This window comes from Microcaecilia unicolor, chromosome 1 (genome assembly GCF_901765095.1).
Source record: "Microcaecilia unicolor chromosome 1, aMicUni1.1, whole genome shotgun sequence".
NCBI classification, from domain to species: Eukaryota; Metazoa; Chordata; class Amphibia; order Gymnophiona; family Siphonopidae; genus Microcaecilia; species Microcaecilia unicolor.
The window spans coordinates 485,422,854-485,448,540 of NC_044031.1; the positions used below are offsets into that span (position 1 = coordinate 485,422,854).

The 25,687-nt window shown below is 40.3% G+C and overlaps 1 protein-coding gene across 1 annotated transcript in view; it reads right to left on the reverse strand.

Moving 5' to 3' along the window:
- The window catches only part of PRKDC (protein kinase, DNA-activated, catalytic subunit), a 490,177-nt gene that overhangs the window by 339,334 nt on the left and 125,156 nt on the right, over window positions 1-25,687 (reverse strand). The window contains exons 25-34 of the mRNA XM_030214157.1: window positions 23,851-24,003; window positions 22,264-22,371; window positions 21,622-21,848; window positions 15,861-15,955; window positions 14,377-14,476; window positions 11,133-11,269; window positions 9,116-9,370; window positions 7,692-7,918; window positions 5,483-5,691; window positions 2,351-2,483 (exon numbers count right to left, since the gene is read on the reverse strand). Coding sequence (XP_030070017.1) covers window positions 2,351-2,483; window positions 5,483-5,691; window positions 7,692-7,918; window positions 9,116-9,370; window positions 11,133-11,269; window positions 14,377-14,476; window positions 15,861-15,955; window positions 21,622-21,848; window positions 22,264-22,371; window positions 23,851-24,003 — 1,644 coding nt within the window. The remainder of the gene's footprint in view (window positions 1-2,350; window positions 2,484-5,482; window positions 5,692-7,691; window positions 7,919-9,115; window positions 9,371-11,132; window positions 11,270-14,376; window positions 14,477-15,860; window positions 15,956-21,621; window positions 21,849-22,263; window positions 22,372-23,850; window positions 24,004-25,687) is intronic.

Genomic DNA, 25,687 nt, shown 5'->3' on the forward strand with positions numbered 1-25,687 from the left:
TGCAATCCTGCAGTGCCCGCAAGGTCCCCCTGCTCCGGAAGGCACATGTGACGGCCCGTCTGAAGTTTGCCAGTGAACACCTGGATGATGCCGAGAGTGATTGGGAGAAGGTGCTGTGGTCAGATGAGACAAAAATTGAGCTCTTTGGCATGAACTCAACTCGCCGTGTTTGGAGGAAGAGAAATGCTGCCTATGACCCAAAGAACACCGTCCCCACTGTCAAGCATGGAGGTGGAAATGTTATGTTTTGGGGGTGTTTCTCTGCTAAGGGCACAGGACTACTTCACCGCATCAATGGGAGAATGGATGGGGCCATGTACCGTACAATTCTGAGTGACAACCTCCTTCCCTCCGCCAGGGCCTTAAAAATGGGTCGTGGCTGGGTCTTCCAGCACGACAATGACCCAAAACATACAGCCAAGGCAACAAAGGAGTGGCTCAGGAAGAAGCACATTAGGGTCATGGAGTGGCCTAGCCAGTCACCAGACCTTAATCCCATTGAAAACTTATGGAGGGAGCTGAAGCTGCGAGTTGCCAAGCGACAGCCCAGAACTCTTAATGATTTAGAGATGATCTGCAAAGAGGAGTGGACCAAAATTCCTCCTGACATGTGTGCAAACCTCATCATCAACTACAGAAGACATCTGACCGCTGTGCTTGCCAACAAGGGTTTTGCCACCAAGTATTAGGTCTTGTTTGCCAGAGGGATCAAATACTTATTTCCCTCTGCAGAATGCAAATAAATTCATATACTTTCCACAATGTGATTTTCCGGATTTAATTTGTGATGTGCTATCTCTCACTGTTACCAATAACCTACCCTTCAATTATGGGCTGCTCATGTCTTTGTCAGTGGGCAAACTTACAAAATCAGCAAGGGATCAAATACTTATTTCCCCCACTGTAGGTGTAGTGAGCTTGGCAAGAGTCTCTTAGTGAGGAACGATATTGAGAAAGTAGGGTGCGATAAGCAAGGAGATCAGTAGGAGCCTTGGACTTCCACCAACAGTGTTCAAGTGCATGAAGTTGACATTTTGAGTGAAAGTTACCATAATACCAAGGTTTCCTATTAGGATGATACGATGTGATACCAACCTATTGGGGACAAGACAGGACACTGTTTCTGAAAGAAGAACTCCAGAGGCTTAAGACAGCAGCGGAAGAGAAGGAAAATCAGCAGAAAAACTAGTGAAGAGAGGAAGAAGACAGGTTGGATCACAGGAATGAAAATCCGGAAGGGATGTAGGGGTGAAAGGGGCTGAGGGTATGACAGAAGCAGAAACCAATAAAGTAAAAGCAAGGAGCAGATGGTCTGTCCAGGGAAGGGAAGTGAAAAAGAAACAAGAAAGTGATAAAGGATCAGACTGCTGAGTGAGCACCAGATTAAGGACATGACCAACAGAATGTGTGGGAGAAAGGACATGCTGGACAAAACCAAGGTCATAAACGAAGGAATGGAGTTGTCTATCAAAAGGGCAGTGGTTCTCAATCCTGGTCCTGGCGGCACCCAAGCCAGTCAGGTTTTCAGAATATCCACAATGAATATTCATTAGAGAGACTTGCATACACTGCCTAACAATGGGCAGGATCAGCGGAACCGTGGAGGTCTGAGCAGCAGTGTCAAACTGGCAGCAACAACACTGGAATGGAGAGAAAAAAAAGCACATATCAGGAGTATAGAATCACGGCAAACAAGACACTTTCTAAAATGATCCCCTTTCTATGTATTAAAATACACAATTACATAACTGGAAGAATTTAAACTTCAGAAATGTTGCTTTGCTCACTGAAGTGATTGGTAAGCTTGGTATAGACATTAGAATACATAAGTCCTTTCTTTTAGGATTTCTTTCAGTTGTATATGCATATGGGCTAACAAAGCATGTTTTTCAAAGAAAAGGGCTGTTTATAAAACTGCATGGCCTTATACATGTATAAAAAGTAGGCACAGTGCAAACGTTTACATACTTTGACGAATCTGTGCATAGATGCACAAAGGGGTACAGTCAGGGCAAAGCACGGGTGAAACTTCAATATACATGCATAATTTATAAAATACAAATTTGTATGTTCACATTTGTGTGCATTTGTGACTGGTCTCAGAATTTACTCTACAGAAGCACATAAGCATCTAGTTAACTTTCGAAAATAGATTTTTAAAAACTACCTATTTGTGCTTCTCACAGGCACCTTGTTATAAAATTATTCCCTAAAAGTAATACCCTCAGTCAATTCATTCAATGAAATGAGTTTGAGGTAAACATCTACAGTACATTTCCCTTTTATCTTCAACATAAATTGTTAAACTTTTTTTTAGCATACCGCCTCTTAGGATATGAGCATATGTCACCTGAGACTGCAATACTGAATTCAGTAGGCCAGCTTTATGGAGCTGCTTGCAGGCAGACAAGATAGATCCGATTCTAGCATGATAATGTCGAGCATCTTGATTGTACAGATCAACATCACACAGATCCTTAATGCTGTCAACATATAAGAGGCAAATCTATAAATGTGTTCCTTATTCATGTAATCAATCATAAAGAAAAAACAACCTGTCTGCTATTAGATCATTTTTAATATCTAAGAAGTCCAGAAGCCAATCAGCAATAATATGACAACATCCTGAAAGTGATAGTACTTTTAAATGAGCAAGTCAAAGATTAAGCAGCAAGTGATATTGGTGTAGTGGTATTGTATGCGAACTATTCATTATCACATTGAAGGAAAGCAAAACTACAGCAATGGGGCACTCATACCAAACTAGAGGGATGCAAATTGGGGAATAATATAAGAAACACATTTCATTACAAAACTAATGGAAGCAGCATTGCATGGAACAGCATCACATCACACTTAATGGAGAAACACTAGTGTACGAATATCCACGTTCCTTCAACAGTGAGCCTCTAAAGTCCAAGTTATGTGGGCCATATGACCAGAAATCCATGTGTGAGTGGGCCACATGAATATTTTAGTCAGTTATAGCATGACTTATACTCATCAAATGTGAAAATGCCTTGTGGCCTTATATCTACTAAATAGCTCTGTTGATATTCAAAATAATGGGTGCTAGCTAATTAGGTTAAAAATTTTCAATTTTGCTAAAAAGCTCAAGAGAGTTGCATCCCAAGTAGAGGCGGGCCATATTTGGCCCATGGGCTACAGACTGGACACCCCCTCTACCACTGGATTCATAAACACATGTGACAAGCATAGATGACCCACAGCAAAAGGGCATAGAATTAGCATCACACTATATCTGTAATATGTGCAAATCTCCCAGAAATATTCAACTGAAGAACTTCTCTTTCCAGAAACGACACAAACACGGCACTGACACTAACACTACAGATTCCATGAGAACAGCACATATTAGGAGAAACTTAAGAGTAGCCTAATATCTCACGATGACTCAGAGTTCAGTAAATTTTTTCAGGATAGTGGCACTTATAAAATACTGTGATAGCAATTCTTGGATTTTTGAGGGAAGCCAGGCACTCTAGCAGATGATTGATCCATGGGTTCAGACATCAAATACACTGCTTCAATTCTCAACATTTCCTAGCACTGAAAGAACCTAATGACAAAAATAGGGAGTGGAAGAGAGGAATGAGAAACATCATGCAAGTTATCCAAACTGAGGGCAAGGGGCAAGTTTAAAGGATAAGCAAAGGTTAGGGAAGAAAAGAAAAAAAGGACTGAAACCAAGAGAGCAACGGATGACAAGCAGTAGTATCTGGGGAGGAAGGAAAAGGAGCACAGATAATCAGTAGCATAGAGAACAGAAGAAATCATAGAGAGGAAACAGGAAAAAAGTAGTCAAAAACAAAAGTGTTGACCTGGAGGAGGGGAAGGAATTTTGAATGGAGTGGCACCCAAACATTCCTTGGAAAGAATTATAAAATGAAACAAATGTGATAATATATCTAACCGTAGGATATTACTGTCAACAGATTTCAAAGGATAGATTTTACAATTTAACCATAGGGTGCTACTGCCCCATGGCAACAGGTATCGTCATGCTTCTCCACCAGTGGGGGGAATATACGTAACTACCATTAAGAAAACTATACAGTTCAGTCACTATATTTGCCAGTAGAATTTACAAGAAAAAAAATGAAATACACATCAGAATCACTAAGAATCAGTCTAGCAGTGATAGGGATGTGGAAGCAGAAGGAAGAGGGTGGGGCGGAAGAGGTAGAAAATAACCTCATGCAATTATTTCCAACCCTTCTGAACTTGTGTAATATATTATATGTCTGCTTCATGTGAGCATTTATGTAAATTTGACACTAATGAGCAGCTCCAACATAAAATCATGCAAAGCAGCTTATTATTAAGGCATAAGAATGCTAACAAATGCAAGCAAAAAGGCTTTGATGGCCCACTGTCACTGAACAACAATATATATGCAGTTATCTTTTCCAAGCTGCCAAATAAGTGGTCTTTGCACAACCTCCAGCCTAAATTGGAGAACCCAGATCCCTTTTCCCCTGGGGGACCTTAACTCTACGGTGGTCCTGTAAGCCCAATGGCATCTCACCCCATCAAAGTGTAACAATAAGGGGGGTAAGTCATGTCAGTCCAGTCCTCATCCCAAGAGGTCCAGGGTTGGAAACTATTCCCACTAGATCCTGCCCCATAGATGTACCAGCTGCTGGCAGACCCCTAAAAATAGTCTCATGGTGATACCTCAAGGGTCAGTGTCAAATAAGGGAGTGCATCCCAGGGAAGGGAGATGGGGAATCTCCAACTTGGTCACTTAGATATAGCGTAGCATAGGATCAGTTACTCAGTATATCTCTATATATTTCCTATGCAATGAACTTTTATGTGTTGTTGTACCGGAGGAAAAAAGCCTCAACAGACTCCTGAAACTTAGCTCTATGGCTATCAATTCATAGGAGTTCTGTCATCACAGGCTTAAAAAAACCTCCTTTTATTGTTTATATTTATTGAGATTCAAAACTCGCACTTATCTTAGGTTTGACTCGATGTTGCTCTCCTTAACGCTCAGTCTGTGATGACAAATAGAACTCCTATGAATTGATAGCCATAGAGCTAAGTTTCAGGAGTCTGTTGAGGCTTGTTTCCTCCGGTACAACAACACACAGAAGTTCATTGCATAGGAAATATAAAGAGAATCTCCAACTTGCGCCAGAGAGCCCTTTAATATTTTCGTGCTGCAGCATGAAGTTCTTTGCCCTTGCAACTTGTGAGTGAGAAATTTCACACAAATTTTATCAAAGGATGTAAATCAGCCAAGAGCACATTATCAACCCTTAGCTAAATTTCATAGGAAAAGAGTACTAACCCATGAACGGTTTTATTATCAGAAACTGACATTACTCATTCATAGCATGTTTATCTGATAACTGTGAAATACTACCAAAAACAATTTCAGTCAAACAATACATATCCTATGTTACAATTAGTACTGAGTTTAAATTTATGCTAATGTTTCAGTGACTTCTACCTTTCTGAAGTGATTCTTTTCTTTATAGAAAATTCCAGATCATTCTTAAAGGGGGACTTCATTAAACCTTTCAGAAGTTTTATACAAACATCCGGAAGATTCTTCATGACTTGCACATCTGCTACGTTGAAACCAATGCTGGATGGATCACACACTGTTAACACTGTGAGCTCAACCAAGTTATTATTGAGCAAATCTTTTTCAAGCAGCTGCAATAAAAAAACAGTTACAGCCTCAGTAAGTTGTAGGCAATGATGGAACTACTACCTATAATAGGTTTTCTGAGGACAGATTCACAACTGGCACATCATCATCTTATTTTATTTTTGTTACATTTGTACCCCGCGCTTTCCCACTCATGGCAGGCTCAATGCGGCAGGCAATGGAGGGTTAAGTGACTTGCCCAGAGTCACAAGGAGCTGCCTGTGCTGGGAATCGAACTCAGTTCCTCAGGACCAAAGTCCACCACCCTAACCACTAGGCCACTCCTCCACTTGATGGAGCTAAATAGTACAGCATCTTCTAGAACTATAAAAGATTCTTTAGCTTTACTGAGTATGCATAGTAGCTCCCATGCAGCAAGATGCCTCAGTATTATGATTAAATTAATGAGCTAAATTTCAAAAGTGGTTCAAGAGTGGACTTGTGTGATTTGCGATCTACTGCTTTTAGACAGCACCTATTATAAGTAACTTCAGCTTCTATAAGGGCAGTCTTATTCACCCATGATAAAACTATGATTCTGTAGCTAAGAATGGTCCTCAAAACCAGAAGACACAACAAATTCAAATTTCCTACAAAATCCTGAGTGGTGTGAAGTAAATCAATGTTTCGTTCATTCAAAAAGTACAAAGACCAGGTGACACTCAATGAAAACACATGGAAATACTTTTAAAACAAATAAGAGGAAATATTTTTTCTAGCTCTGGAACTCGTTGCCGAAGGATGTGGTAACCAGCAGTTAGAGCACCTGAGTTTAAAAAAGGCTTGGACAAGTTCCTACAAGTGATTACAATCGAACATAAGTTAGAACAGTGTTAAAATATATAAGAATAAAACATTGAAAAAAAAGTCATGTCTTCAATGCATTTCTAAATCTCAGATAGTCATTTTCCAAAAGTAAATCATTTAGCAATGTACCAGTTTCCTGAAGCCACTTGGTGCTTTGCCACCAACTGCCGACATGGGCCAAAGCAGGAGACTAAGAGCAAACAGGCACAATTTAGGACCTAACCCTGAAGCAGACTTTGAAACATGGCCCATGTTGGAAGTTGGTCCGATTGAAAAAAAAGATAAGTGTGCCTTTTAAACTTATATAATGCGAATACCAGATACTGAGATTTTTTTGAATAAGTACATAAGTAATGCCATACTGGGAAAAGACCAAGGGTCCATCGAGCCCAGCATCCTGTCCACGACAGCGGCCAATCCAGGCCAAGGGCACCTGGCAAGCTTCCCAAACGTACAAACATTCTATACATGTTATTCCTGGAATTTTGGATTTTTCCAAGTCCGTTTAGTAGCGGTTTATGGACTTGTCCTTTAGGAATTCGTCCAACCCCTTTTTAAACTCTGCTAAGCTAACCGCCTTCACCACTTTCTCCGGCAACGAATTCCAGAGTTTAATTACACGTTGGGTGAAGAAATATTTTCTCCGATTTGTTTTAAATTTACTATACTGTAGTTTCATCGCATTATAGTAAATTTAAAACAAATCGGAGAAAATTTTTCTTCACCCAACGAATGCCTAACACTTAGTAAAAATTTAACATTTAAAGATTTATTAAAAGTTCTACATACAAAATTCAAGCCACAACTGACATAGAACCAATGATGAACTAAGCGAGATAAAGGTTGAATGCCTATGTGAAACGAGTCGCTTCTGAAGGTTCTTAGCGATTCTGAGTTTTGATAAATGTAATTAGGGCATTGGGATGTTTTATTAATGGGGGCGGGGGGCACGTTTACTCCACCTCAGGCGGCATCATGCCTTGGGCCAGCCCTAGTGATACTCTACTTATCTCCGACAGCAACAGAATTCAGCTCAAGCCTTATTCAACATGATCAGAGTTCAGTACCACACCTTCATTTGGTCAGCTAAAAGAACAAAGTCTGCACAAAAGATCAGACTGAGTCCACTGCTTGACATGAGTGTGCTATCCCCAAAAACTAGTTAGTTTCCTGCAAAAAGTTCATTGTCATTACCCACCCTCCAGAAATCCTGTTGACAGTTTTCCAGAATCATGCTGACAAACTCCATAATCCTGACTATAATAGTGCATTTGCTGTAATTGTAATCTTCTCTTTCTTGAGGGCTTGCTATGTTGCCTGATGGCCCCGTCCTGAAACATTGCTCTGCTGCAGTGATATCATGTAAGCAAAGTTTTTGGAGGAAAAATTCACAAGTTCTTAAAAACGACGATTGAGTTGTTGTACCTGAAAAGAACCACAGTAATTATCAGGTCAAATAAACAGAACAAATGTCCAAGGTACAACAACAAGTATCCCATCTGTAACAAATATTCTCTGAAGACAGCAGCTGATTGATCACACACACTGGTAATATTATCAGCATCGAGTCAGACAATTTCCAGAGCTTCTCAATTTTCAAAAGACCTTTTGGAGCATGTATGGCAGTTGCCATAGTCTTTCTGGATTCCAGAAGGGGAAGAGGGAGGGACATGTGACTGGTAAAGAGAAATGAGGGCGGGCCCAGAGGCACAGCTGAGACAGATGGGAAGGCAGTCTGAAGCTCCGCTCGCCTTCACTGCTGACACCGAACCCCGAGGTAAAATTTTTTTTAATTAGAACCGGCACTTAGGAAGGCGAGGGGCTGCCGGAGGACAGGTCATGCTTGCACTCGGAGGGGAGAGAGAGGGAGGGAGGCGCGGGGTCCTGGAACTCGGAGGGGAGGGGGGTCCTGGAACTCGGAGAAGGAGGGAGAAGAGGGAGGGAGGTAGGGGGGCATGGAACTCGGAGGGAAAGGGGCTGGAACTCGGAGGAGAGAGAGAGGGAGGTAGGGAGGGGGCGTGGAACCTTGCTAGCAACCCGTTTCATTTCTGTCGGAAACTGGCCTCTTTCACTAGTATTTTATAAAGTAATTGCATAAGTGCCAATCTCACCCTCAGAAACACCCACACATAGGTGCTATCTATTTGGAATGTCTGTCGAGTGGTATATGTGCATAAAGATAATTTTATAAATGCCTATTTACCTCTATGTACTCAAATCACTTATTAAATTATCCCCTTAATCCCCAAGCTATTTTATCCACATTTAAGTTACATAGACTTTTTTTTACAAAAAATACTGTAAAAATTGCATCTATCAGGCTCTGTCTTCCATTTGTGCTAGATGCTATACAGAACTTGAGGCGCTTTGGCTTTTGCAGATTGGTTGCTTTCTTGCTTTTTAGGACTATACAGTAGGTGAGGCCATCACAGCCTCACTGCACAAAGGAATAATCTTCTGCCACAAGAATCTATGAAAAGTAATAGCTATTCATGGGTATCCTGTCCTGTGACGTCTTAAGTACAACCTACTGAGCCTACTTTCAGCAAATTAACATTTAGAACTGATGCAGCCTGACCACTTGCAAACTGTTTACAAAATATTTAGAAAGAATACACTTACTTAGTATCTCATTTGGTTTGATTGCTCGCATCCAAATAAATGTATTATAACAATCTAGAGCAGCAAGAAACATATCCATCCACTGCACCACAGCTCGTAAACTGAAAGGTTCCTTTAAGTCACAAAGCGTCGGCTGAGCAATGAGTCCTGATTGATGGTCACCATCACTGCCACCACCTTCAAATCTGCTTATAATAAAGGAGATTCCTTCTTCCTTCAGATGGTCATTTAACCATGAAGATGGAGATTTGTTCCCTGAAAGGGCAAAATACAAATCCAATGTTATGACTAAATGCAACAGTAAATTCAGCATTTACAAATAGTGTTGGGCTTAAAGCACTATTCATCTGATTTGTCTCTGTTTTCACAGTATTAATTTATATCTATGACTCAGTTTTGTTGGGATGTATGCAAGGACGAGTCAAATCTTGGGAAGAACAGGAGGTAAGTCAATTTTCCAGGTTCATCCGCATAGGTTAAATGTGGAACTAGATTTTAAAATATGTATTGTGATTTTTATGATCTTGAGCTGCAATTTTTAAAATTTTGATTGTATTCATTTTGGATTTAGGATTCAAACACTCCGCATTTCAGCAGAAGCAGCAGCATTGCTAGAAGGGGCTGCCAGATGGTGTCAAGATGATTATTTGTATTTGTCACAATCTGGATAGCGTTCACAATTGATCTATTTATTTTATTAGGATTTATTTACCACCTTTTGAAGGAATTCATTCAAGGCGATGTACAGTAAAAATAGATCAAGCATGGGCAATAGGCAACTAAAGCAGTAAAAATATTCAAACAACAACACAAAGTATGACTTTGAGGCATATTTTCAAAGCACTTAGCCTTCCAAAGTTCCATAGAAACCTATGGAACTTTGTTAAGCTAAGTGCTTTGAAAATGAGCCCGATAGTATACTAACAATGTCAACACAATACGTAATAGAACATTTTAATTGATAGTGAAGAGTAGAAGCAGAGATGGAACACATAGATAGGTAAGAGAGTAAGAACAGTTAGAAAGTAAGGTGACTAATTCAAAGAAAGTTGCACATGAGGTCAGAGAGATGGTTAAATATTATCGCAGCTAGGGTAGGAGTGGATAAACATGTCCTGCTGCAGTATGTGCAGCCTGTGTCACTCCTTGTACGTGTGAGTGAGACTAACAAGTTAGTTACTCCTTCCATTAAAGGCCTGGTTGAAGAGCCAAGCTTTCACCTGTTTCCTGAAGTAGAGGTAGTCTTGTGTTAAGCGGAGCCTTTCAGGCAGTGAATTCAAGAGTGTGGGGGCTACTCCGGAGAAGGCTCGCTTACGGGTATCACATCGTGTAATGTCTTTTGGAGAGGGTGTAGTTAGTGAAAGTCCTTGGGAGGACCTTAGTGTCCTTGGTGGTGTGTAGAGGATCATCCTATTCTTCAGATACTCAGGGCCATTTCCTTTAAGGGCACTGAAGATAAGAGCATTTTAAATTTAGCCCTGTATTGTACCGGTTGCCAATAGGTGGCGGTAAGGGCTCCTGTGTTCATTTTTTACTGGTACCATGTGCTGATGTGAACATTAGCTCGCAACCAGAAAAAAATATAGATATTTTGAAAAGGCCTGCCATTATGTCCCTCTGAATCTGGCCTTAGCCCACGGCCAAGTCTCACATTAAAATGCACTAAGGCTGGATTCTAGTGTGGTTTAGTAAAAAGGCCCCTAAATTTCTAATAGCTTTCACCAATGTGCCATAGAAAGAAACTCAATGACAAAGTTCTAAGAAACTAGAGATACACTTAAAAAGAACAAGACAAAATACATTTTCATTTAGAAGATGACAGACAAATGAACACAAACTTCCAATGAGGTTAAAAAAGTGGCATAATTCAAGCATGTGAGGAAGAAGGGATTCAAGTTACAGGGAAAAAGGTAGAAGTGGCCCAGGGATCATGCAGAATCTCTTCAAAGTAGGTAAGCATAAATAAGCAAGTGGTTCTTTGTCATCTTCTAACTTTTCTATTTCTCAGTCAACATACCTGGTAATAAAGGAATAAATTTACAGAAGAGGTCTATGGCTTTATGTCTGCACTCAGTTTGGGGCCGTCCACACTGCCCCAACAGCCACGGAACAAGATCTGATAAACAAAATGACGATTTAGTGGATGGAAATCCCCTATATAAAAGGCAAGAAAAACATAAATCAATATTTAATAAAGCCAGTGCATTATAAAGTTGATTTTTCTAAGTGTACTTCTAAACTCATTCTATGTCAAAATGTAGAGGAGTGTGGTAGCCGTGTTAGTCCACTCTTAAGGTTATCAATAGAAATCAAACAAAATAAAAAATGGAAAAGAAAATAAGATGATACCTTTTTTATTGGACATAACTTAATACATTTCTTGATTAGCTTTCGAAGGTTGCCCTTCTTCGTCAGATCGGAAATAAGCAAATATGCTAGCTGACAGTGTATATAAGTGAAAACATTCAAGCATTACTATGTCAAAATGTAAATTCACAAATGTCTACTGCTTAATGTCTACTGTGTATGTGAAACCAGCAGCACACAAAAAGAGCTAGTTCTTAAGATGCTAATCAGTTGCTATGCCATCTGACCAAAAATATGTGAAGAATAATTGACAAACACAAAAGGACAAATGTGTTTGGAGTATTTAAAGACATTAAATATAACGGCTCCTAAGGTGACATACACAGCAGCTGAAGTAGAAAATAAGACAGAAACACAAAAAGAGTCAAACTAAACTTCACTGAAATATGACAGAGAAGCTTCAGGAGTAGTGGAAAAAATCCTAAGAAGTCAACTCCAACAGTCATTTAAGCCATTCATTATCAACCTTTATTCCATCATGACAACATACCTGACAGAGGATAAATTTTACAGAGGTAAAGCATGTGCCCACTTTGGTGGTATTTTAGTCATTTATGAACAGACGTAGCAGACTGAAGCAAAGTATATGCTTTGAAACAATGGCATGCACTTTGAGGATGGACACGCAAAGGGCTGGAGTTTGTGCATAAGTTTTACTATAATTTATGTGCATACCTGAAAATGCTGGCACAGAGGGTTAAGTGACTTGTCCAAAGACACAAGGAGCCACAGTGGGCTGAGAACTAGGCTTCCCCCTAGTTCTCAGCCCACTGCTCTAACCATTACACTACTCCTCCACTCTCTAAAAAAAAAAAAATACTTGAAGAGCACAGTTGAATTATGCTAATCTTGGGAAGCTCATACTTTAAACATCCCCGGGGTGTGTATTAATATAATTGTATTAATATAATATTAATAAAATCACAACGTGGAACCAGCTGACTTTATTTCAAAGACTGGATTAGAAAATTGTTGAGAGAAATTAAAAAAGGGATGCAGTAAAACTCACTCTGAGGTAATTAGTTAAGTGACTCAGGGATCAAAGGGCAAGATCTATTCAGTACCTTTGTGAGTGAAACTGCAGATGGGTTGCAAGTTGTTAATCAATTGCTTGGAAGTTAAAATTCAGTGTAAAAAGTGCAAAGTCATGAATTTGGGTTGCAGAAATCCCAAAGCTGCTGAGTGATCAAGGATTTGGGGGGTGGAGAAGAGCAGTCATCCCTCCCTTTCCCCTGCTGGATTACTCTTCAGGTAGCAGGGCTTGGAAGGGGATACCAGTGTTAAGTTAAAAACATAACTACTTAATGCTGATTTTTAGCACTAATCAGCCATGCCTTAGCTGGGGAGACCAGCAGCACTAAAGCTAGCCAGTCAAGTTTTGACCAGTTAGTTTTACCTGACCTTACCTAGCCAGACAGGTTCAGCTGCAAATTCATATAGCAATAGAGAAAATGTAACTATCTTGCCCGCTAAACAGCTGTCTAAAAATGAACCTCAGGGGTTCTCTTCTAGACTTGGGACTATTCCTAATAATTGCTGCTGTTAATCATTTTTTTTTTGTTACACTTGTACCCCATGCTTTCCCACTCATGGCAGGCTCAATGCGGCTTACATATTATATACAGGTACTTATTTGTACCTGGGGCAGTGGAGGGTTAAGTGACTTGCCCAGAGTGCCTGTGCCTGAAGTGGGAATCGAACTCAGTTCCTCAGTTCCCCAGGATCAAAGTCCACCACCCTAACCACTAGGCCACTATAGTGCTACTAGATGTACACAATCTTGCACACAAAAACAAAGAGGGAATCTCTGCTTGATAAATCTTACAACTTATTCATGTCAAACAGGACAAATAAGAGATTGGGGGAATTTTACTTATTATATGAATGATTAAAACATCTTGATAAAGAAACTACACAACAATGTAGTTACAGCTATCAGTGCAATAATCAGCCAGGCCTAGCTAGCTTCCTTTAACATGGGGAGGGGGGGGGGGGGGATCAGTGCAAAATCAAAGGGAGAAGACATTTTCATAAGAAAGAAGGGCAGAACAGGAAAAGGAAAGGTACAATAGGGCTGTTAGAAAAAAAAACAAGCTTTTGAGGTAGGAACTCTACTCCATTTCAAGGATGGAGTGGTCATCTCAATGGAAAATTAAAACCTGCATGCTTCTTTCAGAAGGATTTAACTCTCCTTAATGAAAAGTTGACATAAATTAAATCAAATTTTGCTTATGTGCAAGATCCAGAATCAGATAAAAGCCTCCAAATTTCTTTGGAATTAGAAAGATTCAGAATAAAATAGGCTTCTTGCTTGATTGCATGAACATATTCGATAATTTTTGTCTTGAGTATGATCCACCCCATCAAACAGGAAGCAGAAAATCATTGCAAAGAATTAAAATCATAAAAAAACAATACAAAACAAAAGCTTGTGGGGTAAAAACAATTGTAGGAGCTGTCGAGCAAACTTCATCCAACAGACAAGCAAGTTAGTAGTTTCAGTGATGCACATGGACTGAAGTCTAGAGCCATGGTCTTCCCTCTTCCCTCCCAATCCTTAATTGCCAAAAACTGGTCATGTTTTCAGGATGCCCCTGATGAATATAAATGAAAGATAAGATTGAATACAGTAGGCATGTAAATCTCCCTCATGCATATTCATTAGAGAAAACCTGACCTGTTGGCAGCCCTCCAGGACTGGGGGTGAAGACCAAATGACTGACTGTACCAACTAAAGGCAGTCACGTATGCGATGCAATTTCACTTATTTGTTACCAGAGAACCAATAACTCTGATAAATATGAGAAAAGAATCTTTGGTATTACACATTTCTTAATTTTGTCTCTCTTCAGACATTATTAGGACTAGTCCACTAGAGCTTATGTACTACAAACCTTGGCAAACGTCGCTTCAATGTCTTGTTTAGTGAGGGTGCTTTATGAATAATTATACGCTTCAAGTGATCAATAGCATCACAGCACTGTTGAACTGTACCTGTTTGTATAACAGACATTAGTGACCTCAAGGTAAATAAAGGACATATTCAAAGTATATTATAAAATAATTTAAGTACAATATGATACATTATGAGGCAATTCTATAAACGGTGCTAAAATTAGGTGCCCAAAATCTGTGCACTAAGACAGCATTCCAAAACAGATTCCATTACAGAACACAGCATGATTTGGCATTTGGGCACCTGACTTTAGGTACCAACATTTACACCATGTAAAAGGCAGGTGTAAATGTTGGCGCCTAAATGCTGACGCCTAGGCACACAATTTACAGTATTCTATAAAAAGTGTAACCCTCCCATGCCCCACCCACACTCATGCCTCCTCCTTCAACCTCCAACTGAGCTCCATCACCCCTACTCACCAATCTGGCCATTGTCTTGACCTCGTCCTCTCCTCTACCTGCTCACCCTCCAATTTCTGCGCCTCAGCTCTTCCTCTCTCTGCCCATCACTTGATCACCCTCACACTTCATCACCCTCCCCCGCAGTCCTGCCCAACACTAACCACTACTTCCAGGAATCTCCCGGCTGTCGACCCTCCCACCTTATCCTCTAGTATCTCTAATCTCCTCCCTTCCATCATGTCCTTCGAGTCTGTCGATAAGGCTGTCTCCACTTACAATGCCACTCTCTCCTCTGCTCTTGACACCCTTGCACCATCCATCTCCCGTCCCACAAGGCGTACTAATCCCCAGCCCTGGCTGACCCCTTGCAACTGATACCTTCGCTCCTGCGCCCAATCGGCTGAACGCCTCTGGAGGAAATCTCGCACCCATACTGATTTCATTCATTACAAATTCCAGTCCTCCCTATTCCTCGCCAAACAGGACTATTACACCCGATTGACTAATTCCCTCAGCTGTAACCCTCGTCGTCTCTTCGCCATCCTTAACTCCCTCCTCAAAGTGCCCTCCGCTCCCCCCCCCCCCACTCTCTCCTCAATCACTGGCTGACTACTTCTGCGACAAGGTGCAGAAGATCAACCTCAAATTCACCACCAAACCATCTCCTCCTCTTCACCCTATAACCCACCCCCTCAACAAACCAACCCAGGCCTCCTTCTCCTCTTTTCCTGATATTACCGAAGAGGAAACCGCCCATCTTCTTTCCTCCTCGAAATGCACCACCTGTTCCTCTGACCCCACCCCACCAACTTACTTAACACCATCTCTCCTACTGTCACCCCCCCATCTGTCATATCCTCAACCTCTCTCTCTCCACTGCAACTGTCCCTGACAGCTTCAAGCATGTTGTAGTCACACCACTCCTCAGCAGAATCAGTATTTATTTAGGGATTTCTTTCCAAAATCAAGAAGGCTGTCAAACCAAGATGTCAAGTTTCATACTGAGTTTCATACTTACCTAATGATTTTTCATCTTGGTGACTCAATGCTAGACTTTCCAAATAGACAACCAATATTTCAAAAACAAACTGATCAACCAATGCATTTTCTTCTCTGCAAAAGACATAACAGTTTGGGATAAGATTGCAGAACAGAAACACTAGCAGTGATATTAGTTTTACAGAAATATGTACCTGATCTTACTTATTAAAGGAATATGCTTTTAATGCTTGTAATACGTACTTTGAGTATCTTCTATGAAATTTATAAAATATAAAGTCCCATTTTGCCTACAGGCTTCAAGAGGGAAATGGAACATCCAGGTTGAGACATTCACATTTCTAGAGTATTTTACAAGAGATTCTTCTAAAAAGAGATTTCTGTAAAATATGTATAAGAAACGTACAAGAGTGTACATGTATTTGCTAGCACATCACAACCAGAGCATCCATTTTACAAAAGTATAAGTAGAGAAAGAGCATCACTCATCGACTGTAGCAATGCATTTGTGTGTATAAACACTTATTTTGTAACATATATACGTTTGTTTCTGTGCTTACGTGTACATGTACCACATTTTAATAAAGCTATATCAAGAGGAACCAGTGAAGGAGAGAAGCAAAATGACTTTCTTCTGCATTATTTAGGTAGCGGTAGACATCACAGATGCTCTCACAAATGCCCCCTGCTATAATGGTAGAGGTCTCAGGTCCCAAGGATCACTTAAGCTGACACTTATACATATCTGAGTAGGTACAATATGTCAGTGCATTAATTTCATTGTAAAATGGAAAACACATGCATACTTTTTGGCCCATCCAAATTATGCCCCAAACACACCCCTTTTAAGACTCTGTATCCCAGCTATGTTCACATGCAAATAGCACCTTTCTGAAAATCACCATTTACACACATATATGTTTCTAAAATTATTTCTAAGTTTTACAACAACACGTGAGGTAATTAAATTCGCTCACAACACAAAGTTAATCAAAGTTAGCAAATAACAAGAGGATTGTGAAAAATTACAAGAGGACCTTAAGAGACTGAGCGTCTAAATGGCAGATGACGTTTAATGTGAGCAAGTGCAAACTGATGCATTTGGGAAAGAGGAACCCGAATTATAGCTACGTCATGCAAGGTTCCACGTTAGGAGTCACCGACCAAGAAAGAGATCTAGGTGTCATCATCGATGATATGTTGAAACCTTTTGCTTAGTGTGCTGTGGCAGCTAAGAAAGCAAATAAAATGTTAGGTATTATTAGGAAAGGAATGGAAAACAAAAATGAGGACATTATAATGCCTTTGTATCGGTCCATGGTGTGACCGCACCTCAAATACTGTGTTCAATTCTGGTCACCGCATCTCAATAAAGATATAGTGGAATTAGAAAAGGTGCAGAGAAGGGCGACAAAACTGATAAAGGGGATGGGACGACTTCCCTATGAGGAAAGGCTAAAGCGTCTAGGGCTCTTCAGCTTGGAGAAAAGACAGTTAAGGGGAGACATGATAGAGATCTATAAAATAATGAGTGGAGTGGAACGGGTAGATGTGGAGGTCTGTTTATTCTTTCCAGAAATACTAGGACTAGGGGGCATGCAATGAAGCTGTGCTAAAAGAGAACTGGACACAGATCACTGCAGGACTGTTACCAAGGACTCCACCAGCCCTCAAACTGAAGAACTGGTATGTAGCTCTGGAAGCGGGGGAGGTGAAAGCATCTCAGGGACAAGAGGAACTGAAGCTCAAAATCCCCAAAGTCACTGAATCAGTGGCCACTACGAGATGAAAGGTAGTGGTGGTTGGCGAGTCCTTTCTGCAGGAAGGTACCCATCTGCAGACCAAACATGATGTCCCAGGTGTGCTGTCTGCCAGGTGGCACCGACGTCAGGCTCACCGGTCTATAATTTCCCAGATCACCTCTGTAACCTTTTTTTAAAAATCAGAGTTACATTGGCCACCCTCTAATCTTCCGGTACCATGCTTATTTTAAGGATAAATTACATATTACTAACAATAGTTCTGCAAGTTCATTTTTCAATTCTATCAATACTATGGGATGTATATCACCCGGTCCTGGCAATTTGCTACTCTTCAGTTTGTCAAATTGTGCCATTACATCTTCCAGGTTTACAGAGATTTGATTCAGTTTCTCTGACTCATCAGCACTGAATATCATTTCTGGCACCGGTATCTCCTCCCACACCTTCCTTGGTGAAGACCGGAGGAAAGAAATCATTTAATCTCTCCGCTATGGCCTTGTCTTCCCTGAGTACCCCTTTTATCCCTCGGTCATCTAGTTGTCCAACCGATTCTTTTGCCAGCTTCTTGCTTTTAATATACCTAAAAAAGTTTTCACTATGCGTTTTTGCCTCCAACGCAATCTTCTTTTCAAAGTCTCTCTTTACCTTCCTTATCAGCGCTTTGCATTGGACTTGCCATTCTTTATGCAGTTTCTTATTATTTTCAGTTGAATCCTTCTTCCATGTTCTGAAGGATTTTCTTTTAGCTCTAATAGCTTCATTCACTTCATTTTTTAACCATGCCAACTGTCGTTTGGTCTTCCTTCCTCCTTTTTTAATAGACGGAATATATTTGGCCTGGGCTTCCAGGATGGTATTTTTGAACAGCATCCATGCCTGATGTAAATTTTTGACCTTCACAGCCACTCCTCTAAGTTTTTTTTTTTATCAGTCTCCGTTTTGAAAGTTAAATGCTAATGTATTGGATTTCTTGTGTGTAATTACTCCAGAGCTTATATCAAATCTGATCATGTTATGATCACTGTTATCAAGAGGCCCCAGCACCATTACCTCCTGCACCAGATCATTTGCTCCACTAAGGACTAGGTCTAGAATTGTTCCTCCTCTTCTTGTCTCCCGAACCAGCTGCTCCATAAAGCAGTCCTTGATTCTATTAAGGAATTTCACCTCTCGAGCATGCACTGATTTAACATTTATCCAGTCAATAGCGGGGTAATTGAAATCACCCATTATTATCGTGTTCCCCAGTTTGTTAGCCTCCCTAAGTTCTGATAACATTTCTACATCTGTCTCTTCATCCTGGCCAGGTGGACAGTAGTACACTCCTATCACTATCCTTTTCCCCTTTACACATGGAATTTCAATCCATAGGGATTCCAAGATGTGTTCTGGCTCCTGCAGAATTTTTAGTCTATTTGATTCAAGGCCCTCCTTAACATACAATGCTACCACCTCCACCAATTCGATCAACCCTATCACTGCGATATAATTTGTATCCTGGTATGACAGTGTTCCACTGGTTATCTTCCTTCCACCAGTTCTCAGAAATACCTATTATATCTACTTTTTCATTTAGTACAATATAGTCTAACTCTCCCAATTTCATTTTTTAGGCTTCTGGCATTCGCATATAGCCATTTAAGATTATGTCTGTTGTTCCTATTTACATCTTGCTCAGCAGTTGACAGTGATACTGTACAATCTTGAAAATCTGTCTGCTTTTTATTTAAAGACACCTGGTCTAAGCAGCTCTCTATTGCAACCTCGCTATCAGGATACCTTCTTCTCTGTTTTGGTGATATCTTTGAAAGATACCTTATTCCAAACCATGCACGTTTGAGCGCCTTTTCCCAGTTTCTAGTTTAAAAGTTGTTCTATCTCCTTTTTAAATGCTGATGCCAAGAGCCTGGTCCCACCCTGGTTAAGGTGGAGCCCATGCTTTTGGAATAGGCTCCCCCTTCCCCAGAATGTTGTCCAGTTCCTAACAAATCTAAAACCCTACCTCCCTGCACTATCGTCTCATCCATGCATTAAGACTCTGGAGCTCTGCCTTTTCCTTGGGGCATGAGCGTGGAACGGGGAGCTTTTCTGAAAATGCTACCCCAGAGGATCTGGATTTCAGCTTTCTACCTAGGATCCCAAATTTGACTTCCAGAACCTCCCTCCCATATTTTCCTATGTCATTGGTGCCTACATGTATCAAGACAGCTGGCTCCTCCCCAGCACTATCTTAAATCCTATCTAGGTGATGCGTTGCGGTCCATCACCTTCGCACCAAGCGATCCTCACATATTATGCCTGCTATACAGTAAAAAATTATATAACATCAAATAATTTGGTATTGTTTCCCATTTATTATTGAAAACGATAAATAATGTTCAACATGTAATTCTCAAAGCATGTGCTCTTTTCAAAAAGGCACATCCAATCATCTGGATATTCCATTATGCAGACTGCTCTCTGCCAAGGTTAGTCTGGATAATTGGTGTCCTACTGTATATGTGAATTCCCACTGTAAACAGTAATTTCAAGCATTCCCTCCCCAGAGAAGAGAAGTCTGGAGCCTTCAGGCTTTTCAGAATCTGACAGTGCAAGGAAGAATCTAAGAGTAAGACAATCTGGTTGTTGACAGCGCAGGTTTGATGACAGAGCTAACTGCGATTGAGAGTGGATTATAGATACCACGCCTTCAACAGAGGTTATGCTTTGGATCTCACTGGCATCAGCACTATCCCAGAAAACTGGTCCCTGTGAGATCCAACGTTCTTGATATAAGATACTGCTATATAAGGCCACAGCCTTAAGGTCCTTAGCAAATAGAAGTCACTGGGGTCCTTTTATTAAGATGCGCTAAATAAGACGCCCATTATATTCCTATGGGTGTCTTATTTAGCACGCACTAAATCTGTTAGCGCAGCTTAGTAAAAAGGGTCCCAATGTGTATTATGAATTGACCAAAGATCCCCAAGACAATTTGATTGATCTCTGCCTTGAATGCTGTAGGCTTTGTAGGCAACTGAATTTCCACTAGGAAACGCAACTCTCGAAGCAATGTCAAGTCCTAGGATAAACTGTCTCAACTTAAGAGAGGAAGCAGATGATACCTCTAAGTATATCAGTTTGGGAGGGTGGGGAGGCCACATCCAAGCCCTTAGAGCAATGTGCTTTGATTTGCCAGTTGTTCAAACACTAAGTTATTTTATTACTTTTATGAGATGCTTGTTTTGTGTGTTATGTTTTGATTTTCTTCTTTAATGTTTGTATGTTGATTTTATTATGTGATCTTGAAACCCATTCAGGGCATTATCGGGAAGATGGGTTAAATATAACATTAAATAAAACAAACACTTAGGGCCATGTTTACTAAGCCGTGCTAGAGGCACATTAGTGTTTTAGCAAGCACTAGGCATTAGTACACGCTAACCGTGTAGATGCCTATAATATTCCTATGGGCATCTACACAGTTAGTGAAGACTAATTTTTAGCATGTGATAAAAATGCTAGCAACCTTAATAAACAGGACCCGTAGTGACTTGAATAAAGAGCTCAAAACTTCCTTCCACTCTGGCAATAAAACTGGTACAGCTGTGGTATATGGAAATAGAAATACAAGTTTTTAAGGGGTATGTTTACTAAGGCTCGTTAGCGTTTTTAAAGCACCTTTAAAATTAAGGCACGTTAAATGCTAAATGTGCCTATACATTCCTATGGGTGCATTAGCGTTTAACATGCATCCACCATCAACATGCATCTACTATCAGCACGCATCCACCATCAGCACGCATTAAAATCGGTAACGCACCTATAGCCTTAGTAAACATACCCCCGAGTGTCATGAACCTGACTAGGTGGTATAGCATGTACTTAATAAATTCAGAAAGTCAGAATACAGGCCAGGTAGGTCAAAAATGGCCAACCAGCCATAGTTTTTCTACCTCTGGTCTAGGAAGATCTGTACTATGAACACATGATGTGGATTGCTCTATTCTGGTTCAGAATTCCAGACTATTACCTCACCTAAATTCTCTGTAGATGTTGTTGAAAGCCAGTGCAGCTCCCAATCTCTTGAATGCATTAGGATGAAGTGCAAGGCTATATAATCGTTTAAAAAGTGATTTAGTGTTCACTGGACTCTTCTCCATTTGCTGTGGTGTCTTCTGTTTGATGGACCACTTCAAAAATTCCCGAATACAATGGCCACAAAAATCTCTTAAAGTACTATCAACTGGATCCACTATTCCATCCTTAAAGGGGAAAAAAACATTTTTTATTAGACGACATGGACTACAGACCCAGACGCAAAGCACTTCCAACACTGACATTATCTTGATGAAGTTATACTAATTTCATTATCATTAGTAAGAAAATCTCTTGAACCTTCAGTTAATGAGAACTGTTTGCTATGAAAATTCACAAGAACTGGGGTCATGACTAAAAAAATAAAGATATGACTCTTGCAGCCTAAAAAACAAACAGCCTATTCTTATGAGTCAGCAAGAATTTGGTTTTTGTTTTTTATTGGGGGGGGGGGGCTTTTTTGAACCCTTTATACATCAGAAAATTGACTAACAATTCCTTGTTTGAAATGATGAAACAAGCAAATAGACCTCAACAAACACTGACTAGAAATACAAATTTACAGTAAATAGAACTACTTACCAAAATAGCTTCCAGTAATGCTACTGTATCCTGACTTTCAAATTTTTTGTTATTTGTGAACCAATGAATCAATCCCATGACTAGTGGCTCATAAAGCTGTCTTGTCACCTAAAATATAAAACAATTAAACTATCATGTCCGCCTTTTGCCTCTGAAACCACGAAAAAGTTGTATGTGATAAACATAAACTTATTATATAAAAGTAAAGAACTGCTTCAAATCAATGTGTGAATCCAACTTAATCCACAAAAACTAACAAAACATCTCACCAATAAAACAAAAGACTGTAAGAAGAGCTTCTCACGCACACAATCATTAGCATTAAAAACTCCAAGTGATTATATATTATTTTCTTAGCAGACATTAAATAAAAGCTCCTTGTATTGTTTAAAACCCTAGATTAGGTGATAATAATTAAATTTAACTCCTGACATAATAGCTGTTTTAACTAAAGGGTTTTTTGTGCCCACTCTGCGGCATGACACTTTTTCAATACCGTATGGATTTTGAGACAACAGCAGCACAGATGGTAGCACTTCTGAGCCTGCCTAACCAGTGTAGAGGCTGCACAGACGCTGCCACTTTAGCTCCATCCTCATGCTGAGCAGCTGTGTGCGCACCTGGTGGCTCAGTGGCAACACTGTACAGTGCCATTAAACAGGGTTAATTCCCAAGCCCAGCTTCTGTTTTTCATGCCAGCAGTCACTGCACAATGACATCAGATTCACAGAGCACATACACCAGTTTCTAAAGGGACGGGCAGACTTTTAAGGTCTGTACCCTGAGAAAGGCAGGGAAAAATCAAACTCTGGTATACACACATACTATGTAAAATGAGTTTATCATGTTGAGCAGACTGGATGGACCGTTCAGGTCTTTATCTGTCATCATTTACTATGTTACTATGACCCTAGCTGCAACAGTTGAGTTGGTACAGAAGCAATGCAAGGCAGTGGGTGCCCTAGGCCAGAGCTTCTCAACCCAGTCCTTGGGGGCCACCCATCTAGTCAAGTTTCCAGAATATCCTAAATGAATATGCATGAAACAGATTTGCATACCAAGAAGGCAGCGCATGCAAAGCTACCTAAAACATAGTCATTGTGGATATCCTGAAAATCCAACTGGCTGAGTGTGCCCTGAGGACTCAGTTGAGAAGCCTTAACTGAACCTCCAGCCTTATACCTGCCCCTCCTCCCAATTAACTTCTAGAGCCCAAAAATTTGATGACAGAATTCATCACAAAAATCCATAAGAATACAGGTTAAATCATATGCTGATGGTTGAGTGTGCAGCTGTTGGGACCTACCGTCTTTGCTTCCATCAAGAAGCAGCTGTCCAGGCAACTGCCTAGTGTTGCCTAATGGTTAAGCCAGCCCTGGATGGGTGGAAAGGGGATTCATAAAATGGAGAATATCCCTTCAGTTATTACAATGGTTCACAGTGCTACAAGCCTCAGTAAATGTCAGTTTCAAGCAAGTTGAAAGCTCAGAGAAGCAGGAAAAAAAACAACAACAACAACAAAAAACTTTTAGACTCTACTACCACCATCATTAAAAAAAAACAACAACAACAAAAAAAAACATTTACCTGATCTACATCACAGGCGAGACGAAGCAGGACTGGAAATGTTCTTTTGTATAGCTGATACATTGGAGGCAAACTCTGATCTTTTTCTGGCATCTGAGATGCTTTTCCCAACATGTACACAACCATGCTATGCAAAAGTTCACAGGCTGCAACCTAAAAATTATAATATAAATCAAACAGAGAGAAAAGTAGGGGGGGGGGGGGAAGATTTACATTCTGTAACAGAACAATTATATCAACATCTTATAGACTTTTACATCATCTTAATTTCCTACAATGTATCATCACATAGTCTAAACTACAAAAAGGCAGTCTATAGCATTTAGACAGTGTTGCAGTAAAGTTTAATGGTGGGCTAGGGCAGTGTTTCCAAAGTCGGTCCTGGAGTTAACCCCTTGCCAGTCAGGTTTATAGGATATCCACAATAAATATGCATGAAAGAGATTTGCATATGATGGAGGAAATGTATGCAAATCAATTTCATGCATATTCATTGTGGATATCCTATAAACTTGACTGGCAAGGAAGTAACTCCAGGACAGACTTGGGAACACTAGGCTAGAGTCCCCTGAGGTAGCCTGGGAGGGCGAAACAAGGTGCCCTTGTCAGGACATTCTTTTGGGAAATGCAATTCGAAGTGGGACACTATCCCTTAGATGCAGAAGTGGAAGGCTAATTCCCTGTTAAAGGATATATCTCTACTGCAAAGCTGAAAATAAAAAATCCATAGTGTTAAATTTTTCCCTTACTTTGAAAGCAAGTGAAAAGATTTCTTTTGATTCTTTTGATAGTATAGCAGCAATTTTGATACTTGGACATTTTGCTGACAAATTAATACATGGTGACATATTCTTTTAGGACCAGTGATGCCGTTTCCATTTGACCGTCTGTTATTGACCGGTTCTCTCTACTAAATAATGTGGATTACATGATTAAAATAAAGTAGGGAAAATGTAACTATAATCATGATTTCTGGTACTAGAGAAAATCTATATAGATTTTGGGCACAAACCCATCCATTTTCGGCTCAGGTTCACCCAATCTGGTGGTCAACATCAAAAGGGCAGGGGGAGGAGGTACATAAGTACATAAGTATTGCCATACTGGGACAGACCAAAGGTCCATCAAGCCCAGCATTCTGTTTCCAACAGTGGCCAATCCAGGTCACAAATACCTGGCAAGATCCCCAAAAAGTTGAATACATTTTATGCTGCTTATCCCAGAAATAGTGGATTTTCCCCAAGTCCAATTTAATAATGGTCTATGGACTTTTCCTTTAGGAAGCCGGCCAAACCTTTTTAAAACTCTGCTAAGCTAACCACCTTCTCTAGAAACAAATTCCAGAGTTTAATTACACATTGAGTGAAGAAATATTTTCTCTGATTCATTTTAAATTTACTACTTTGTAGCTTCATTGCATTCCCCCTAGTCCTAGTATTTTTGGAAAGTGTAAACAGACACTTCACGTCTACCCATTCAACTATACATTATTTTATATACCTCTATCATACCTCCCCTCAGCCACTTTTTCTCCAAGCTGAAGAGCCCTAGCCGCTTTAGCCTTTCCTCAAAGGGAAGTCATCCCATCCCCTTTATCATTTTTGTCACCCTTCTCTGCACCTTTTCTAATTCCACTATATCTTTTTTGAGGTACAAAAGAAATACGTTTGATGTAGTGCCCATTTTGCCAATTCTCCTTCCTCATAACTCAGGGCTGGCATCTCTCCCTCTTCCCTTTCTTCCTCATCCACCCTCCCCTATAGATCCAGTGTCTCTTCCTCTCTAATCCCTGGGTCCAGAACCTCCCCCTTCACATTTGCATGTCATCTCTCTCCTG